This window comes from Girardinichthys multiradiatus, chromosome 14 (assembly GCF_021462225.1).
Source record: "Girardinichthys multiradiatus isolate DD_20200921_A chromosome 14, DD_fGirMul_XY1, whole genome shotgun sequence".
Taxonomy (NCBI): Eukaryota; Metazoa; Chordata; class Actinopteri; order Cyprinodontiformes; family Goodeidae; genus Girardinichthys; species Girardinichthys multiradiatus.
The window spans coordinates 9,666,944-9,688,386 of record NC_061807.1 but is presented as its reverse complement, the minus strand read 5'-3'; the positions used below and the strand labels follow the sequence as shown (position 1 = coordinate 9,688,386).

Sequence of the window (21,443 nt, the reverse complement as noted above, 5' to 3'; positions counted from 1 at the left end):
TGCGCTCAGGTCCTTTGCCAGCGCATTATTCAGCTCAAACAGCTGAATTAATTGCTTTGACTGAAGCTTGCAAGTTGGCAGAAGGAAAGACTGTGACTATTTACACAGACTCAAGATATTGTTTCGGAGTTGTGCATGATTTCGGGGCCTTGTGGAAACATCGCTCCTTTTTGAAATCAGATGGAAAACCTATCTTGAATGCTAAACAAGTGTCTGATCTTTTGGATGCTATTATGTTACCCGCACGTTTGGCTGTGGTGAAGTGTGCTGCGCACACAGGACAGTCTGATTTTGTTTCTAGGGGTAATGCAGCCACGGACTCAGCAGCAAAAACTGCAGCTTTGAGCCCTTTCTCCTCAGATGAAACTTTTCTTTCTCTGACTGATCCACAAGCTGTCACTGTTCCTGAAATGCAATCTTTTGCTACTTCACAGGAAAAAGAAAAATGGCGAAGAGCTGGGTGTATCTTTAACAGCAGTTCTGGCTGGCATGTTTCTAATGGTAGACCATGCCTGCCTAAAAATTTTTTTCCCTGGTTTGCTAAATGGACGCATGGATTGGATCATGTGTCCAAAGGGGGAATGCTGGATATGGTTAAAAAATATTGGTATACAAATGGGTTTTCAGTGGTAGCTGAAAATTATTGTAAAAGATGTTTTGATCTGTGCTTCTCACAACCCCTCGAGGGTTCCTGCACAATCACAGGCGGCACATCCACCTCCATGGTGGTTCCCATTTCAGCATTTGATGATGGATTTCATTGAGTTGACACCTGCCGAAGGGAAGAAATATTGTTTGGTGGTCGTGGACATGTTTTCTAAATATGTTGAAGCGTTTCCAACGAAACACGCAGACAGCAGTGCTGTAGCGAAGTCTTTGTTGACAGAGATTCTTCCCCGCTGGGGAATCCCAGAGGTGATTTCCAGTGATAACGGGACACATTTTGTTAACAAAGCTTTGCAAGAAATTAGTAAGCTTCTTGGTTTCCAGTTGAAGACACCTTGTGCTTACCACCCACAATCAGGTGGAGCAGTAGAACGAGAAAATGGAACAATAAAAAATAAGTTGGCTAAATGCTGTGAAGAAACAGGTTTGTCCTGGCCAAAAGCTCTCCCTCTGGTTCTTATGTATATGCGGATGAGGAATAGATCCAGAGCTAATTTGAGTCCTTTTGAAATCCTTTTTGGGAGACCTGCAAATACAGGGGGAAGATCGAGTACTAACCTAAGTACACTAACAACTGCTCATTTTGAACATTCCATGTTGGAATATTGTAACGTTCTGTCACATTCTCTCTCTCTCTCCCATCAGACGGTGAAAGCTGCCTTACCCCAGTAGCTGACAAACGCCTGCACCAGTTCCAGCCAGGACAGTAGGTGCTGATTAGAGATACCAGGAGACGTCACTGGAGAGACAAGCGGTGGAGAGGTCCGTTTCAAATTCTGCTGGTGACTCACATTGCCGTAAAAGTCCAGGAACGTGACACCTGGGTCCATTTTACGCACTGCAAGGTGTTCACTGGAACACCACCCGAGCAGCATCCTGGTTCTGAACCTCCTACCTAGAGGAGCTTCCAACGACCGCCCACCTGTACCAGTGTGGTAACAGGGCAGCTTGAAGCACAGAAGCCACTCAGGAGAGGCAGCAGGATTTTTGTTTTTTTTAAAGTTGTTTATAATTTGTTTTCTTTGAGAAAAAACTGTTTGATTTTCTGTACCAGAAGAAAGGACATTCCACTTCAAGGTCACGATGCAGTTAAATGGAAGATGGTCTGTTCTGATGCTAATGATTGGTATTGCAAGTATTTTTATAACTCTTGTGTTCATTTGGGAAAAGGTACAGCAAAGACAATGTAAGGCTAATTTGAGGAATTGTGCTAATAATACTCATCAGCTGATTCGAAGAAGAGATTCATCACTTTTCTGACTACTATGATCATGCTGATAATGTCTGGTGGCAACTGATGCATCAAACCGTGAGGAAGATAAAAAATGATAGTTGCTATGTTTGTTGTTTGATTCCACATGCTATTAATGATCAACCATTTTTGGTACCAGTTCCTATTGATACTGCTTATACTCTAGCTACTTTCTTTCCAGATAACCGGTTGGTGGAGGTCATTTTTCCTTGGGTGAGGAATTATACTGTACGGAAAAGCAGAAATGTTAGTAAATTTTCTAGTGAAACTAATTTAACGTGTGCGTCTACAGGAACTCTTTATAGATTTCGGGGTAATAGAAATCCGATTAAAGATCCAGATATTTGTATTGCTCAGGAGGAAAGCACACCTTATTTCCTTGGAAAGACGGAGGGTTGTAAAACTATTATACCAGTTTCATGTGCCTTGACCCACATTAATACATCTAGACCTTGTCCTGTCAGAACTGATCCTTATACTATTTCAGAATCTTTGGCTCCAGATCCTTTTGTGTTAACTCTTAATCTTACAGCCTTACCGAATGGAAGTAAATTGTATGGCCAGGCAGGTAAATTAACCAGGGTTCTTGTTACTTTTCCTAGTAGAGATGGGTTTTCGTGTCCTAAGAACATGGTTTGGATGTGTGGAAAATGATCATATCTGTATCTGCCAGCTAATTGGTCTGGAGTATGTTATCTAGCTCACTTACTACCTACAGTCACGACTTATGATTCAATCAGCCCATTATTAGAGAGGAAGACAATGCTCAAACGGCAAAAGAGAGCTAGGATCCCACATTGGAAAGGGATTTTGGGTACACTTATTCCTAGTTATGGTGCTGCTAACGCTGCCCATAGGATTAATGAGTTGTCAGTTGAGTTAGAAAATCTTACTGCTTTATCTGAGGAAGGTTTCACTGTTCTAACTACGGAGCAGCAGGCTATAAGAACTATGAGTTTGCAAAATAGAATGGCCTTGGATTATCTGTTAGCTGAGAGGGGTGGTGTTTGTCATTTAATTGGGGAACAATGTTGCACTTTTATTCCTGATGTGTCTAAGAACATGACAAGTAACATGATAAGTTTGAGGACTTGCTGACGACCCAACGGAAGGAGAATATGAGTTCCTCTTGGAATCCTTGGTCTTGGTTCTTTGCTGGTGGATGGACATCTTGGTTAGTAAAGATTGGAGTGATTCTTTTATGTTTCTTTTTGATTTTGATGTTTCTTTCATGTCGTATTATTCCAATAGTTAGGGGAATGGTGATGAGACTGATACATTTTTCCATGTTGCCTGTTGATAAGGATGTGAACTTAATTTCTGTTTGTCATGATTGTGATGTTTCTGCATTTGAGGTGTCGGATGGTATGGATACCGATGGATTTTATGTTGCTTAAGATGCTTTAATGATGTGCTAACTCTAAAGTGTTTGGGGAGCTATTACTGATGTTCAGCATTTTAGTATACATGGAGTTTTGATAGTTTTTTTTCTTTTGTGGTGTTGTTATTCTTGCTCTTTCAGTTTGTTTTCCTGGTGATTTGCGAACCTTAGCTCTTCGTGAGGGCCATGACTATACGGCGTTTGACTAATATATTTTTCTTTTTTCTTTTTTTCTTTTCTTTTGATTATTTTTCTGGGTGTTGGTTTGCTAGAATTTTTTATATGATTGTCTTGTAATCACAAGGGGGGAGTGTGATGGAAATTCTTGCACTAAGCATTTCACAGTGTATGACCTTTTTTATCTTACTCCTCAGAACATCTGTGTTAGAGGAAGAAGCTGTAAAAGCCATTATCAGAAGTTTAATGTTTCAGACCCATCTTTTAGGACAATGTCAGGAAGGGCAGTTAGGTCTGTTCCTAGATAACCTTGTCACCTTTGAACTCAAGAAGGGTTTGGGTCATAAAACATAGACTCTTTGCAGTTGAGATAACACTGTCTTGTTCTGGTATAAATACTGTGTGAAAATAGCGTTCGGGGCTCTGTTCAACTGACTTGCTTGGTGACAGAGTCATTCAAACGCTGAATGCCTTTGAATAAAACTTATCAAGACAAAGTCCGGATTTTTCTCTTCTTGTGAGTCAACTTCTCTCCACTTTGATAAGAAAATTCCACAACACTTACAATATAATTCCTCACCCAAGGAAAAAAACCTCCACCAGCTGGTTATGTTGCCTATCTGGAAAGAAAGTAGTATTAATAAGAACAGGTACTAAAACTGGTTGATCATTAATAACACGTGGAATCAAACAACAAACATAGCAACTGTCATTTCTTATCTTCCTCACAGTTTGATGCATCCGTTGCCACCAGACATTATCAGCATGATCATAGTAGTCAGAAAAGTGATGAATCTCTCTTCGAATCCGCTGATGAGTATTATTAGCACAATTCCTCAGTTTAGCCACACATTGTCTTTGCCGTACCTTTTCCCAAATGAATACAAGAGTAATAAAATACTTGCAAAACCAATCATTAGCATCAGAACAGACCATCTTCCATATAGCTGCATCGTGACCTTGATGTGGAATGTCCTTTCTTCTGGTACTGAAATCAAACAGTTTTGTTTTTTTTCAAAGAAAACAAATCATAAACAAAACACAAAAATCCTGCTGCCTCTCCTGAGTGGCTTCTGCGCTTCAAGCTGCCCTGTTACCAGTCTGGTACAGGTGGGCAGTCGTAGGAAGCTCCTCTAGGTAGGAGGTTCAGAACTAGGAAGCTGCTCAGGTGGTGTTCCCATGAACACCTTGCAGTGTAGCAGAGACACAGGTAACATGCTCTGCTACCTTGACAACAGTGTAGGATCTGATATGGGCCCTTCCAGCATCTGGACTTCAACTGTGTTCTCCTGGAACCAAGAAGTGGAGTTTGGACGTGGCTGTTTCCAGCCATGCAGCCTTCACAGTCGGTGAAACTTGAGAAAGCACAGTGGACAGGTTTTTACAGTAAAACAACATCCTCTCTTCACACAAAGATGTGGATGGCTGAGATCTTAGAAATATCCCCATGCCCAAAATAGGAGACCTGTCAAACAGCACTTCAAAAGTCTCAATCGTAAGTGAAAACAATAAGCAGAGCCTTCACAATGCTTGGCTAATTTTTATTTCAAAGTCCCATTCTCAAGCCTAAGTGCTTAACTACATGAACTTCATCAAAACATCCAGCAAAACCAAAGAGAATTAATCTTCTGACTCCACCTAGTATACTAGCAGTGACCATCAGCTAAATATTCTGAATATAAAAAATGTGACATATGATGTTTGAGGAAGGCCTGATTACAGGTCATTATTTCCATAGTTTCAGAATACCCAAAGAAAATTTCAAAAATGGTCTAATTGGTGGAGATGTAAAATTTCACAAAAGAATCAACACCATACATTCAGACAGGTTTTCAGAATGTGGTCTTAGGGAGCTGTGCACCATTTACTGTATATAAACAAAGTACAACATCTCTTTCGCATTGTCACCAAGTCCTCACTGGAGGTATGAGATACCCTTTTTCCATGAGTGCTAAAACTTTTGTAATTCCATGTTACTTTATTCTTTATTCTGACATTCCCCTCTTCTGGCGCAGGGTCCAACCCATGCGACAATCCAGCAAAAAGTAAAAAAAAACTTCTAGGAACCAGGATCACATTACATAAAACCACAGAAATGAATTCTGACATAACTATGTGTTACTATGAAATTACCAAAAGCAACATAAATAAAATCCAGATGTTTCCAACTGCCATTCAGTTCCAGTAACAACAAAACGCAAACTTCAGTTGTTGTGCAATTCATCAATATTTCACTTAGAAATAAATCACATATCATCCTGATTTGTCTTGTATGAAGATGAGTATTAGATTAATGGACATCTAATATAATTTCGATGTATAAACTCTACAAATTTAATCTAATAAATAATTCCCACATAATATGAAGTCATGACTCAGATTCTTTATCAAAAATATATTCCTTACTTTTGGCATATCTTGAACTGTCAGCTAGCTTAATGGCACCAGGGAAAACTTTCAATCTAATAAATCACCAATGATTCTGCATGCAAAACTAATTATTTAAAAAAGTTTTAACTATTTCATTAACCTTTTAATAGTAAAACACATAAATCTAAAAGTCATGCTACATCCTTAATTATTATACAAAAAACATGTTTTTAAGGTAACAATCACTACAAGCCTTTTGATTCTATTGTCTCTTAAACAGTGTTAAAACTCAGGAAGGGAGGTGCTGAGCGTTACCATGACAACAAAGGCATGAACCAACCTGGTAGGTGGGTGGAGTCAGGCAGAACTAACCTCTGATGGGCAGCCTATGGGCGGGACCCACAGTTTCTTCATTCCAGTTGTAGAGGTACAATAATTCCACCATGCATCAAAATACACCTCAACCTCACCCAGTCTGGATGTCGTGAGAAAGAACAGACGAAGAGCAGGAAATTAAGATTAACACAAGTTTAATTTGGTAAATGATAAGTCCAATAATTCCCAATGCATATTAATATACAAAAAGAATGAAACAAATAAAGATTACCTAAGGGCCCTTAGGGAGAGCTCGGGTGTCAGCAAAGCAAGGCTGTCTTTAACCGAGTGGTCTGCCTCATCACAGATGCCAGAACATCTTATACCCTCCACTTCAAAGCTTACTGACTGAGCCTCCCCATTATGCAGTCTGGAGCTGTAAATCAGTCAAGCCCCGCTTGTGGTTAGTTTGTTATCTATACCATGCCCAAAAGTCAGCATTTATTGCTTTACTGCCCATACAGCCAGCATTTACTGTTGCAGCTGCTGAGAACATCCTGAACATCCTGACCTGGGATTAACCCTTTCTCCAACCTGACACCTGCTGTGACCTCTGACTGCTCCCTCTCAGGCTCACAATACATGTTATGTCTCAGTTTTATGGTTATACATGCGAAATGAACTAATAGCATGAAAGTACATGACTTTAATTCTCAACACAACCCATCTTAGTGAACCTTGAACTGCAAAACTGTTAACATGCACCTACCTCAGAAACAAGCTGCTTCTTAATTCTCCTGAAAACTCAAGGTTTTAATCAATCTGGGATTTAGAAACATTATTCTAAACATGGATTATTGTTTCATGCAACATATAAACAAACATTTATTCCAACAAAACAAACACAAAACATCAAAGACAGACAAATGGCCAAATTTGAAGCTTCAAGAATTCAAAGACATTTTTAACAATCTCTTGTCAGAATATGTTTTCTCAGCCATATCTTTTAATGCTGTAATTGATCAATTTCATTATGACAATCTTCAGGATCCTTTTAAAATGAGTGGACATAATCCAAAGAGATCTCAAACTATTTAGAAGCACAGCAACAGTTTTCTCTAACATGAATCCAAATTTACTGATGCTGAAACCTTTTGCCAATTCTTTGTACTGTAACTCTGTAATAATAATAACTACAATCCTGAGGGTTATTGTTATAATTCTCTTTTTGTTTCTCAATTTGATAACAGCTGTATTCCAGAATTTCTCTGCTCAGGTTAAATGCAAAGAAGTATTTTAAGTCGGCATTGACATTTTTATACAGTGTTAAACTTAACCAAAAATTAAGCTAAGAAGCTTGACTCCAAACTGGACTTTGTTCCCACATAGTGTTTCAAAACAAACATCATTTTCTTTAATTTGGTTATTTAAATTTTGACAGTTGGGGAGAAAATTATTACTAGAACCCCTCTTTAATTTATCTAAATGCTGATTAATGTTCCAATATTTTATTTCTTAGTAATCTGAAGTTACCTTGTGTACCTTTGTACTCCTAGGTATTCTTTTAATCTTTAAACCCTAAGAAATCAAACAAGGAGACTGGAGTTTGAGCCGATCATCCTCTTTAGTGTTGAGAGTAACTTTATTCATTTTCTTTTCCTAAAATAAAGGATTTTACTAGTCTTTATTCCGTTATAAAGAATCCTAGCCTTTCAAGAAGACATCGATGGAGGAGAAGAAATCATCAGAATACAAGATCATGGAGATGGTTCCATTTCCTCAGAAACTGAAGACACTGAGAAGGATGAAAAGGCCGATGATGGAAACATTAACAAACCTTTTAGCTTCCCTGAGTTTGCTGAACAATTTGTTCACCGTGGCTTTCTTCAGAAAGACGTGATAAATTCAGAAATAGGATCTTTAAGCTCACTGGATAGGAAGAACTGTTTCACAGAGAAGAAAAATGTGGAATCGCCAAGGAAAGTCCAGACAGGAGTGAAGTTTAGCTGTGAAGACTGTGGTAAAACCTTTATTAAGAAAGGCACTTTAAACAAACACATGAGAATCCACACTGAACAGAAACCTTTCCGTTGTGATCTATGTGGAAAAAGATTTAACCGAAAAGGACATTTAAACACACACATGAGAATCCACACTGGAAAGAAACCTTTCTGTTGTGATCTATGTGGAAAAAGATTTAGCCAAAAAGGAAGTTTAAACACACACATGAGAATCCACACTGGACAGAAACCTTTCTGTTGTGATCTATGTGGACAAAGATTTACTGAAAAAGGAAGTTTAAACAAACACATGAGAAACCACACTGGACAGAAACCTTTCTGTTGTTATCTATGTGGACAAAGATTTAGCCATAAATCAAGTTTAAACAAACACATGAGAATCCACTCTGGACAGAAACCTTTCTGTTGTGATCTATGTGGAAAAAGATTTAACCGAAAAGGACATTTAAATACACACATGAGAATCCACTCTGGACAGAAACCTTTCTGTTGTGATCTATGTGGAAAAAGATTTAACCGAAAAGGACATTTAAATACACACATGAGAATCCACTCTGGACAGAAACCTTTCTGTTGTGATCTATGTGGACAAAGATTTAGCCTAAAAGGACATTTAACGAGACACATGAGAATCCACACTGGACAGAACCCTTTCTGTTGTGATATATGTGGAAAAAGATTTAGCCATAAATCAAGTTTATTTTACATTTACAGCTTCTATAAAAGCTATAATTTTGTTTTCATCATCAATGATTTTTCCTGTGATCACTGCTTTGCTCTCTTAATAACTTACCAAAGGTTCATTGAGAGACGGCCAAAGGTTAATAATTCAGTCATTGCAGCAAAGGGCGGCAATTCGAAATATAAAACTGGACTACAAGGCTGGACTATTGTAATTCGTTACTATCAGGATGTCCACAAAATGCAGTTAAAAGCCTTCAGCTGATTCAAAATGCTGCAGCAAGAGTTCTGATGAAAATTAAAAAGAGAGATCATATTTCTCCTATTTTAGCTTCCCTTCATTGGCTCCCTGTTAAATCCAGAATAGAATTTAAACTTCTCCTCCTCACATATAAAGCCCTTAATGATCTAGCTCCATCATACATCAGAGATCTGATTGGTCCATATGTTCCTAGAGCACTTTGTTCTCAGACTGCAGGTTTACTGGTGGTTCCTAGAGTCTCTAGAAGTAGAATGGGAGGCAGATCCTTTAGTCATCAGGCTCCTCTCCTGTGGAACCAGCTCCCAGTTTTAGTCCGTGAGGCAGACACCCTGTCTACTTTTAAGGCTAGACTTAAAACTTTCCTTTTTGATAAAGCTTATAGTTAGAGTGGCTTAGGTTATCCTGAGCTATCTCTGTAGTTATGCTGCTATAGGCTTAGGCTGCTGGAGGACAGTCAGGTTTAGCCTAAACCGGCTCAGTTATGGTTGAGGTGCAAACACACCCTCCATTTCTGCTACCTGTATGACCCCCTCTCTTTTCCAATGGTTATAATCAGTCTGACAGAGAGAGGTATCCCAATCCTTGTGGTTTTTAGTAGAACAATGACCATCAGAGGGATCCTTTGTGAGGTTCCTTGAGACGACATTGTTGTAAATAAGCGCTGTTTTACTAAATAATCTGAACTGAAACTATCTGTGTAGTTATGCTGCTATAGGCTTAGGCTGCTGGAGGACATAATGAGGACATAATGACCACTTTCACCCTCTTTGCTACATTCTGCTGGCAACAACTTCATGCTCACCCTCTACCGATGATCCACATAGCCCTGTCTTTTAGTGTTTAACCCTTTCTCTCTCCTAGACATAGATACTGACTGAGCTTTTACTGTGACTAACTCTATGTGCTCTCTTTCAGACTCTAACCTTGAAAACTGGCTCAGAGTTTATCTGTTCTTTCTTTCTAGGTGAAACGACTAAAGGAGCTACATCCATTAACATTTACTTTTCCTTCCCATAGAAAGCACTTCTGGATCAGTGCTTCTTTGTTCTCTTTGTGTCTCTGCTCTGTTCTCTCAAACCCCCAGTCGGTCGTGGCAGATGGCCGCTCACACTGAGCCTGGTTCTGGTTCTGCTAGAGGTTTCTTCCTGTTAAAAGGGAGTTTTTCCTCTCCACTGTCGCTACATGCATGCTCAGTTTGAGGGATTGCTGCAAGGTCAACGCCAGTGACTGTCCACTGTCTCTACATGCTCATCCAGGAGGAGTGAATGCTGCAAGTCACTGACTGGATGCAATCTGCTGGGTTTCCTTAGATAGAAAAACGTTTGATCCAATTTGAATAAATAACTGAATCTGAATGTACTGTTCAATGGTTAGGACTAATTGGAATGTATGAACCTGACTTTGTGAATTGCCTTGAGACGACATGTGTCGTGAATTGGCGCTATATAAATAAAACTGAATTGAATTGAATTGCTCAGCTGCAATCAAAACAAGGACAGAACTCACTTTGTTCAACTGTTTTCATCAGCGCCACCTGGAGGCAGATTTATATTGTAATACATACATTCATGTTAAATAAATTAGAATATATGTTCTGATGAGGCTGGTTTGTCAGATTAAAAGTAACTTGTAAAAATAACCTTTAAGCAGGTATTAAACATACTTTTTTAGGGGAGTGGTGCCTAGTGGATAGAGAGCTGGGCGTTTGTATTCCAGAGAGGCCACAAGGACCCTGGTTAGAATCCCACATGCTGCCCTTCTGGGCCCCTGAGCATGACCCTTACCCCCTGAATGCTCCCTGGGCTCCACGCAACGGCAGCTCACTGCTCCCTCGGGATGGGTTAAAATGCAGAGGACAAAGTTCGTTGAAATGTACAATTGCAATGACAAAGATTATTATTATTAGTACTTTTCATTAAACCACATTCCTGTACTAAAATGTTTTTAGTGGTCCGATGTTATATTCTGATCTTTAATGTCTTGTTTTCATTGACAGGAAGCAGAAAATCATCATAATTAACAGAAATAAAGACTTGAAAACATCAGTCTGTGAGAAATTAATCTATTTAATGAGATTCACTTGGTGAACTGAATCACTGAAATAAACTTTTCAATAATATTCTCATTGGTTGAATATATTGTGTACTTGTCGGGTAAAGGCCCACTTTGTGCATGTTCACGACTGATTCCTGCGCTGGAAACCAGAACAACAAAGCTGGTATTTGTGGGTATTTTCCAAATCAACTTGGTCTCTGAACTTTAAAATTAAGCTGAGATGTTTCTGTGACAGAAGATCCAGGAAACACTATCAGTAAAAGTTCTGGTAGGATCTTTCCAATCTTTAGTTTGGAAAGATCTATTCTGCTGGGGGACTTCAACGCACACATGGGAAACGACTGACACCTGGAGAGGCGTGATCAGGAAGAATGGCCTCCCTAATCTGAATCCGAGTGGTGTTTTCTTATTGGACTTCTGTGCTAGTCACGGATTGTCCATAATGAACACCATGTTCAAGCATAAGGGTGTCCATCACTGCACTTGGCACCAGGACACCCTAGGCAGGAGGTTGATGATCGACCTTATTGTCGTGTCGTCAGACCTTCGGCTGCATGTTTTGGACACTCGGGTGAAGAGAGGGGCTGAGCTGTCCACTGATCACCACCTGGAGGTGAGTTGGATCCGCTGGAAGAGGAGAAAGCCAGAAAGAATTGGCAGGCCTAAGCACATATTGAGGGTCTGCTAGGAACGTCTGGCAGAGCCCTCGGCCAGGGATGTATTCACCTCCCACCTCTGGGACACGCTGGAGGGACTATGTCTCTCGGCTGGCCTGGGAACGCCTTGGGCTCCCCCTGGAGGAGCTGGAGGAGGTGTCTAGGGAGAGTGACGTCTGGGTGTCTCTACTGAGTCTGCTGCCCCTGCGACCCGGTCCTGGATAAAGCGGATGAAGACGAGTACGAGGATCAGATTGAGAAGCTCAGATATCCTTGATATGACTTTGGTTTCAACTGCTCTACTAGCTTTGGTTTTGTTACAGCTAAATATTCCCAGAAATTTACCAGATTCAGAGTTAAAAAGTTTCCAATTTTGGCCAAATGATCAATTTTAGCTTCATTTGAGAAAACTTTAATAAGGGTTGTAGTTCCTGCAGTGACCTCCTCATAATGTTATAAAGAGAGTTCATTTTCCTGTGTGATGGAGAGTTGGAGGAATATTTATTGTCTGGAAATTTAATAATTAATTCAATAACTTTATGTTCTGTAAAGAGGGATATTAACAGTTACAACTTACTTGTTTACAGAATCTACTTGTTTACAGAATCTGAGATCAGCCAAAAGTCTTTTCTAGATTTTCTGGATTAATTTCTTCAGGTAAGTAAATCGTCATGGAGATGATTTGCTCTGAGCTTCCAGACTCAGAGACAACCTGAAACACATCCTGGGAAACACATGGACAGACATCTCACTGATGAATGCTGGGGTGCATACAGAACCAATGACCAGAGCTGGATCAGTCTGGATCCAAACACAGCTCAGAGACTTTTGTTCTGGTCCAAAGGAAGCAGAAGATCAACAATGGTAGAACAAGAACAGCCTCATCCAGACATATGGTAGCTATTATCTTCAGGTTCTGATCAAAGAGGCTCTTACTGGACCTTGGTACTGGGAGGTGGAGTGGACTGGGTCACCATCTGATCCATCTCATACAAGAAAATGAGCAGAACAGGAAATAAATATGACAGTTTGTTTGAGTGCAACAACTCTTGGCAACTCACCTTTGACCCAGAAGATGGTACCAAGTCTTATCAGATCAGAATCCCTGTATCGGGTCCTGTTTCCTCCAGAATAGGAGTGTATCTGGACCGCAGAGCAGGTGTTCTGGCTTTCTGCAGCATCTCTGAAACCTTGACTGTCCTCTACAGAGTCCAGACCACCATCACTCAGCAGCTAGATGTTGGAGTTGGGCTCAGAACCTTTGGAAGCTCTGCTGAGTTCATTAAACTGAGAAATCATTGATGATGAGAGGTCCAGTTGGTTCAGATGTCTTTAGTCTCAGTTTCTTTAGTCTCCATTGTTGTTGCTGAGAGGTTCTGGTACCGTCTCTTCACTACTCAGTTCAGCTGACCTCACGGAGCTATGTTGTCATCCTGTTTTCTTCATGTTGTTTTTGGGTGCTGCCCCCTCCTGTTTCTGTTCAGCCATGGAGGCTGTTTTTAGTTACCTGAATAATTTCTTTACCTGCTGTTTTATCCCACAGTGTTTAAATCTCTGAACAGCTGAGTTGAGACTCAACATCAGCAGCAGCAGCATCATCAGTCTATGTACAAATGAGTCAAACTGAAGGAAGTGAATCTGTGTCTGAAGGGTTTGAAAACCTTTATTTCATGTTTTTCAACATTTTGATGATTTCTACAAGAAATAAAAATCAACAAAACAGATTTTCTTTAGTTTTAGTGATTTAAATAATCTAAAATCAACCTGTAGAAACATCTCAACAGTTTAGTTGGAAGCTTAGAGCAAGTTTGGTTCTGGTGGTTCTGCTCAGATATTTGTTGTCCTGTTTATTTGGGAACGCAGGGTCATACCTGGGATCTCACTGACCTTTGACCTTTCTACATCCAGCTTTCAGCGGAGTCTCCTAGAAACATCAGACCTACTGGGACTCAGTCAGACCAGATGTGGAGATGATAGGGTGACATTAATTATGCATCATTAATAAATCTGAATAATTATGCAGATTTGTATGTGTTTAGCTTGAAACATTAATGTGACTGGGTGACCTTCCACCAACTAAACACCAAGAGAAAACGAGACGTCTCTTCCTCTGCAGCTTCACACGTCTAGCAGCCTTCACCACAGGTTCCTCTGTGGTTGGAACAAACATCAGAAGAAGAAAAGTTCAGCAGCTCTGCTTCAGTCTTCTTCTGCTCATCACATGTTTATAGCTCAGTTTGTCTTCTTCAGTCTTGTTGTTTCTGACACGTTTTACACCAACTTAGCATCGCTGCTAACGCGACACATGAGGCTTCCTGTTAGCAGGAGAGCCAGCTTCAGATGAAGCTTCTTCCCTCCAACCAGAGATCACGTGACTGATGACCTCACTGCCTGTCCAGGCCCGCTGCTGTCCCATCTGGTGAACTGATCGTGGCTTTGCTTTAATAACTTTCATTTTGGACTCTTTTTAAATGGAACAGTGAGTAAAAACATAAAGAAACAAGAAAGAAGAAGAAACATCTTTCATGTTTCATTTAGTCTTGATCTGATCAGAAAGAACCAGCTGCCTGCTGTGTGGGTTGGGTCAGATTCAGCGATGATCAGAGAGACGTTTTTACAAATATTTATAGTTTATAATCATCTTTAGTTATGATTCATTTGATTAGATTTTCTTGATGCCATTTGGACAAATTAGCAGATCACCAGAGGAGAACATCAGAGCTGTAGCGCATACAAACACATCAGATCTGACCTTTGACACTAATATATAATTCAGTTTAATTATATAGCACCACTTCACAACATGTTATTTTAAAGCACAAAGTCAATTCAATCAATCATACATGTTCCAAGTTAAATAAATATATTTTAATTGATCCTAGTTATCAAACAATGCAGTCAAACTCAGTTTATTATTCTAGTTGGTTAAAAAGTTTTCCATCTAAGGAAACCCAGCAGATTGCATCAGTGGCGCCAACTCGACTGGCTCCTCTCGATGTGGAGGAGCAGCGGCTCTACTCCGAGCCCCTCCCGGATGGCCGAGCTCCTCACCCTATCTCTAAGGGAGTGCCCGGCCACCCTACGGAGGAAGCTCATTTCAGCCGCTTGTATCCGGGATCTCGTTCTTTCGGTCATGACCCATGGCCATAGGTGAGGGTAGGAACGTAGACCGACCGGTAAATCGAGAGCTTCGTTTTTCGGCTCAGCTCTCTCTTCACCACAATGGGCCGGCACAGCGCCCCCATTACTGTGGCAGCTGCACCGATCCATCTGTCGATCTCCCGCTCCATTCTTCCCTCACTCGTGAACAAGACCCTGAGATACTTAAACTCCTCCACTTGAGACAGAAACTCCCATCCAACCTGAAGTGGATAAGCCACCCTTTTCCGGTCGAGAACCATGGCCTCGGACTTGGAGGAGCTGATCTTCATCCCAGCCGCTTCACACTCGGCTGCGTACCACCCCAGTGCATGCTGTAGGTCTTGGCTAGAGGGGGCCAGCAGCACCACGTCATCCACAAAAAGAAGAGACGAAATCCTCCAGTCCCCAAACCAGACCCCCTCCGGCCCTTGGCTGCGCCTAGAAATCCTGTCCATAAAAGTTATGAACAGGACCGGTGACAAAGGGCAGCCCTGCCGGAGTCCAACATGCACCGGGAACAGGTCCGACTTAGTGCCGGCAAGGCGAACCAAACTCCTGCTCCTCTTGTACAGAGACCAGATGGCCCCTAGTAACGGGCCCCCAATTCCATACTCCTGGAGCACCCCCCACAGGGCATCATGAGGGACACAGTCGAATGCTTTCTCCAGGTCCACAAAACATATGTGGACCGGTTGGGCAAAGTCCCATGAACCCTCGAGTACCCTGTAGAGGGTATAGAGCTGGTCCGGTGTTCCACGGCCGGGACAAAAACCACACTGCTCCTCCTGAAGCCGGGGTTCGACAATCGGCCGTACTCTCCTCTCCAATACCCTGGCGTAGGCCTTACCAGGGAGGCTGAGGAGTGTGATCCCCCTGTAGTTGGAACACACCCTCCGATCCCCCTTCTTATGTAGGGGGACCACCACCCCAGTCTGCCAATCCAAAGGCACCGTCCCCGTTCGCCACGCAATGTTGAAGAGGCGTGTCAACCATGACAGCCCCACAACATCCAAAGACTTGAGGTACTCAGGGCGGATCTCATCCAACCCCGAAGCCCTGCCACCGAGCTTTTTAACAACCTCGGTGACTTCAGCCTGGGTGATGAAAGAGTCCAACCCTGAGTCCCCAGCCTCTGTTTCCACCAGGGAATGCGTGATGGCAGGATTGAGGAGATCCTCGAAGTACTCCTTCCACTGCCCGATAATGTCCCCAGTCGAGGTCAGCAGTCTCCCGCCCCCACTATAAACAGTGTTGGCGAAGCACTGCTTCCCCCTTCTGAGGCGCCGGACGGTTTGCCAGAATCGCTTCGGGGCCAACCGGTAGTCCTTCTCCATGGCCTCACCGAACTCCTCCCAGGTCCGAGTTTTTGCCTCTGCCACCACCCGGCCGTGGCACGCTTGGTCCCACGGTACCCGTCAGCCACCTCAGGAGTCCCACAAGCCAACCACAGCCGATAGGACTCCTTCAGCTTGACAGCGTCCCTTACTGCCGGTGTCCACCACCAGGTTCGGGGATTGCTGCCGCGACAGGCACCGCAGACCTTACGGCTGCAGCTACGGGCGGCAGCATCGACAATGGTGAACATGGTCCACTCGGACTCTATGTCTCCAACATCCCTCAGAATCTGGTCAAAGCTCTCCCGGAGGTGAGAGTTGAATACATCCCTAGCCAAGGGGTCTGCCAGACGTCCCCAGCAGACCCTCACTATGCGCTTGGGCAACGTACCGGGCAACGTCACGTGCCTCGATTTTGTAGTCAGGGTTAGGGTAGTCATGAGGGGTTCTTGAACCGCTCTTTGTCTGACCCGCCACCTAGAGCCTGTTTGCCATGGGAGACCCTACCAGGGGCATTTAAGCCCCAGACAACGTAGCCTCGAGGATCATTCGAGCACTTAAACCCCTCCACCACATTAAGGTGGCGGTTCAAAGAGGGGACAGTCATAGGACAGCTGTCATAACACAAATAATGATCCCTGATCTAAAGAAATTCAAGAACAGATGAGAAACAGAGTCTCTGACATCTATCAGTCTAGAAAGGGTTAGAGAGCCATGTCTGAGGGCCTGGGACTCCAGAGGACCACAGAAAGATCCATTATCCACAAATGGAGAAAACATGGAACAGTGGAGAACCTTCCCAGTAGAGGCTGACCTACCAAATCTACTCTGCTAGAGCAACAACAAGTCATCCAGAAGGCCACAAAATAACCTAGATCCTCATTTTAAAAAAAGTACTTGCCTCAGTTAAGTTCAGTTTTTGTGGTTCAGAAGTAATTATAAAAATGGCCTTCAGGGGAGAGTTCCACAGCCAGAACCACTACTGACCAAAAACACAAAGACCCGTCTAACATCTTGTTGGGCCCCCAAGGAAAATATTTAATGAACTGATGAGACAAAAGTGGAACTTTTCATAAGGTGTCCATCTCATTAGGACAAGTTTAAACCTGAATACATCACTGATGTTTCCTCATCCTGACTTCCCTCTGTCCCGATACAGAAGCATTGGATTAATCTTGTTCTTCAAGTGTGGTTGTTTGCAGCACTTTAGAACATATTTGTCCTGAACAGAATTTTCTATTGAGACACAATTTCTCTTCTTTTAGCCAAGGAAGCAGACATTTCATTCACATCTACATAGACTGGAAAACACAAGACGAGGCTGCACTGAGACAGTTAACACTGCAGCAAGGACGTCTTGAGTTTAATTAACAAGTTAATTAAATCCGTGACTCTCTTCTTCAAACCTGTCTTTAAAAGTTGTTTAAAATGACTAGGTGAAGGTAATGATGTACGTTCTGCAGGTCATTCCATTCATAAGCAGGAACTGTTTGGGAAGCAGTTTTTCCTAATTCTTTACATGAACCTACCAATATAATACTATAGTATTAATTACCACTTTTAGTTTGGCCAAAGAACTTTGAGAAAGGTCAGATGCAGACTGAATGTAGTCTATTGCTACTTGTAAGGATGATGTCGCTGTATAACTACCATCATCTGCATAATAATGAACCATAGTTGGACCTAGATCTATCTCATCACTATTTAGATAAAGAACCAACCATGTATCTCCAAAGCTGCAGGGTTGTTTTTATCTAGAAACTCTAACTGGGTTCTCTAAGTTAGTTGGAAAGCCAGTTCAGTACAGAGGTACTAATGTCCATCTGTTGAAGACCTTCTTAGAGAAGGCTATGATCTACAGAATCCGATGCTTTAGATTCATCTACAGAAAATGCAGCACATGATTTCATGTTCAGAGCAATAATAATGTTATTTAGGACAGTTGTCATGGTTATTGTGCTTTGGCCATGTCTAAAGGCTGACTGTGCATGAATTAATATATCATGTTCAGATAAAAATAGTTTAATAAGTTCATTTATTAATAACATTGTTGTCATGGTAACTTAGATTAAATTATTAAAGAGGACCAACCATCTTCATGAGATTTTTTTAAACCAAGTGGCGCTAATTAAAAACCTCTGCTCATGTGTTAGCATGTTGTGACTTCTAGTAATAAAGGTCCATTGTGTGTAAAAGTTAAACCATCACAGGTTTGATCCACAGAAAATACTCTGGTTGAGGGTGGAACCGATGTCTTTTTGTAACAATCATTCCAGTGATAAAATGAAACATTTAGAGTCGTAGCCATGATGTGTTATTTCTATGTGACATGGATAGCTGGTATGTTACTTTTCAAAAAGCTCTTAAAATGTAAAACTATCCTTAAAATGTCTGTTTGTAAAACAGTTAATTTCAGCTAAAGGTGGCGGAGTGGTAAAACGTATTTAATTTTAGTTCTACAGATGATATTTTAGCTTCTACCCAACAGGACCTCAGTAAAAGTACTGGTTTCCTGTCATCCATCTAAGTCATTCATTAAAGATGGAAAATCCCACAAAACAAAACCAAGGACACAGAAAACAATTTGACCTTCATTTGATTTGTTTTTCTGTCATCGATGATGTGAAATGTTGATGTCAGTGTAATTAATATTTTCCCATCCGACTTGTTGATTACCTAAAATAAAACAACATAATCAAAAGTTACTGTAATTCTTTTGAAACAAGTTTAGTATAAACTTTAAGTAAGGAGGTTTGTCCCACCTTCAGATTTTCTCTGAACATGTCGTCTCACCAGTAGAACCAGTATCACCAGTAAAACCACAACAATCACACATGTGAGAGACGGGAACACACAGGAAAGAGACTGGAAGGGAGGTGGAGGAGTGATTGTAGTATTAGAAGAGGTTGTAGTACTAGACGTGGTTCCAGTACTAGAAGAGATTGATAGCTTCTCTGAAATAAAGATATTAAATAATTACCAAACATTTTCTCTTGAAACCAGTTAAACGATTTAATCCTCCTGACCTGAGACAGAGATCCAGCTGGATGGAGACTCTCCATGACCACTGATGTTACACTTGTAGAGACCTTCATCAGAGCTGGTCACATGGTGGAGGGTCATGTGACCTGCAGGCTCAGTCCTGATGAGGGAGCCATCTTTAATGAAAGCAGCTGGGAGGTTGGAGGAAGTATTTGTTTGACAGCTCAGAGTGACGTCATCTCCCTCCATCACAGGGAGGACAGGACTCTGCAGAATCACTGATCCACCTCAACACAGAGACAAACTACAGCATTTCATCCATTTCCACACAGCTTCATCAACACTAACTCCACAGTCTGATCTTACCAGAGACAGTGAGCTGGATGCTGCTGCTGGCTGCTCCCTCTCTGGGCTCACACCAGTACAGTACCAGTGTCCCTTGTTTCCATGTAGGTCATCTTACAGGTCAGACCATCTGGTTCTCCCCATACATCTTTACACTCAGACGGTCGTCTGGTTGTGTTTCTCCTCACAGCTCAGAGACACAGAGTCTCCTTTAAAGAACTGAGATCTGCTGGGACTCACAGTCAGACCAGCTGGGAGGACTGGAATTAATCATGATTTCAGTTGTTAATAATAAAACTGAAACACATCATGTTCATTAATTATCCAAATCAGTATTTTTCATTAAATTCTCAGACATAAGCTTGAATCCAAAGGTTATCTTTGGATATTTGCTGTTATTTCAGCTTTTAACTTTGTTCTCTCTGTTCTCTTCCTAGAAGCTACACCTGGCCTGACTCTGTGTCTACCTGTGACACCTTTCTGGAGAGGGGAATCGTCCGAGCTTCTGCTGGCAACAACTTAATGCTCACCTTCTACAGATGATCCACATAGCCCTGTCTTTTAGTGTTTAACCCTTTCTCTCTCCTAGACATGGCGATTGACTGAGCTTCTACTGTAACTAACTCTATGTGCTCTCTTTCAGACTCTAACCTTGAAAACTGGCTCAGAGTTTATCTGTTCTTTCTTTCTAGGTGAAACGACTAAAGGAGCTACATCCATTAACATTTACTTTTCCTTCCCATAGAAAGTACTCCTGGATCAGTGCTTCTGTGTTCTTTTTGTGTCTCTGCTCTGTTCTCTCAAACCCCCAGTCGGTCGTGGCAGATGGCCGCTCACACTGTGCCTGGTTCTGGTTCTGCTGGAGGTTTCTTCCTGTTAAAAGGGAGTTTTTCCTCTCCACTGTCGCTACATGCATGCTCAGTATGAGGGATTGCTGCAAAGTCAACGCCAGTGACTGTCCACTGTCTCTACATGCTCATCCAGGAGGAGTGAATGCTGCAAGTCACTGACTGGATGCAATCTGCTGGGTTTCCTTAGACAGAAATACTTTTTATCCAATTTGAATAAATAACTGAATCTGACTGAACTGTTCAGTGGTTACGATTAATTGGAATGTATGAACCTGACTGTTGTGAAGAGCCTTGAGACAACATGTGTTGTGAATTGGCGCTATATAAATAAAATTGAATTGAATTGAATCTTTAAATATTAGAATTTATTTTAATGTGAATTTGACCAACCTTGATCTGTTGAACAGCTCAGCAAGAAGGTCAGAACTAGGGGAGAAAAGTTGATTTTTTAGTTCTTTCCTGGATATTTTATTGTTTTTGGTTACGGTCTTGCCATACAGTTCATTGATATTTCTACTTCTTTCATGTGTTCTGTTCTCTTTGTATTTTGGTTTATTCTCTTAGGTTAGTGTTAGGCTTTTTCCTTTTGAATTATAGATTATTCTGTTTTTATTAGTTTAGCTCTTTCTGGCTCTTTTAGGCTGCGTTCACATCACAGGTCTGGATGCTCAATTCCAATTTGTTGCTTAAAAAGTTTTTTATATATATAAATATATATAATATAATCCAGGCAACATTCATTAACTGTTACAGTTAAATCCATACAAATTACAATAAATATCCTTTTGTGTAATCCATGCAATAATTATTAAAACACACAATTGAAGCAGTGAGAAGTGAAACAAGCTTGTTCTCATATTCTGGAGCTGAGAGACTGGAGAGGCCTGTGTGGAGCCACATATTATCTGACACATGTTATCTGTCTTATCTTTTGCAAAAAATATAAACAAGTAT

The 21,443-nt window shown here is 41.3% G+C and overlaps 1 protein-coding gene and 1 long non-coding RNA gene across 2 annotated transcripts in view; one reads left to right on the top strand and one right to left on the bottom strand.

Annotated features, from left to right (window-relative positions):
• The window catches only part of LOC124881022 (gastrula zinc finger protein XlCGF57.1-like), a gene marked incomplete at its 5' end in the record, with an annotated part of 36,235 nt that extends 34,897 nt beyond the window's left edge, over positions 1–1,338 (top strand). The window contains one exon of the mRNA XM_047386507.1: positions 1,312–1,338. Within this exon, the coding sequence (XP_047242463.1) occupies positions 1,312–1,338 (27 nt within the window). The remainder of the gene's footprint in view (positions 1–1,311) is intronic.
• A 10,237-nt stretch (positions 1,339–11,575) lies between these two features.
• Positions 11,576–19,571, bottom strand: LOC124880653. The gene is made up of 3 exons (XR_007041413.1): positions 19,338–19,571; positions 17,704–17,706; positions 11,576–11,585 (listed from the first exon to the last, which is right to left on the bottom strand). It is a non-coding gene; the product is annotated as an uncharacterized LOC124880653 (long non-coding RNA).
• Between the last annotated feature and the right edge of the window lie 1,872 nt (positions 19,572–21,443).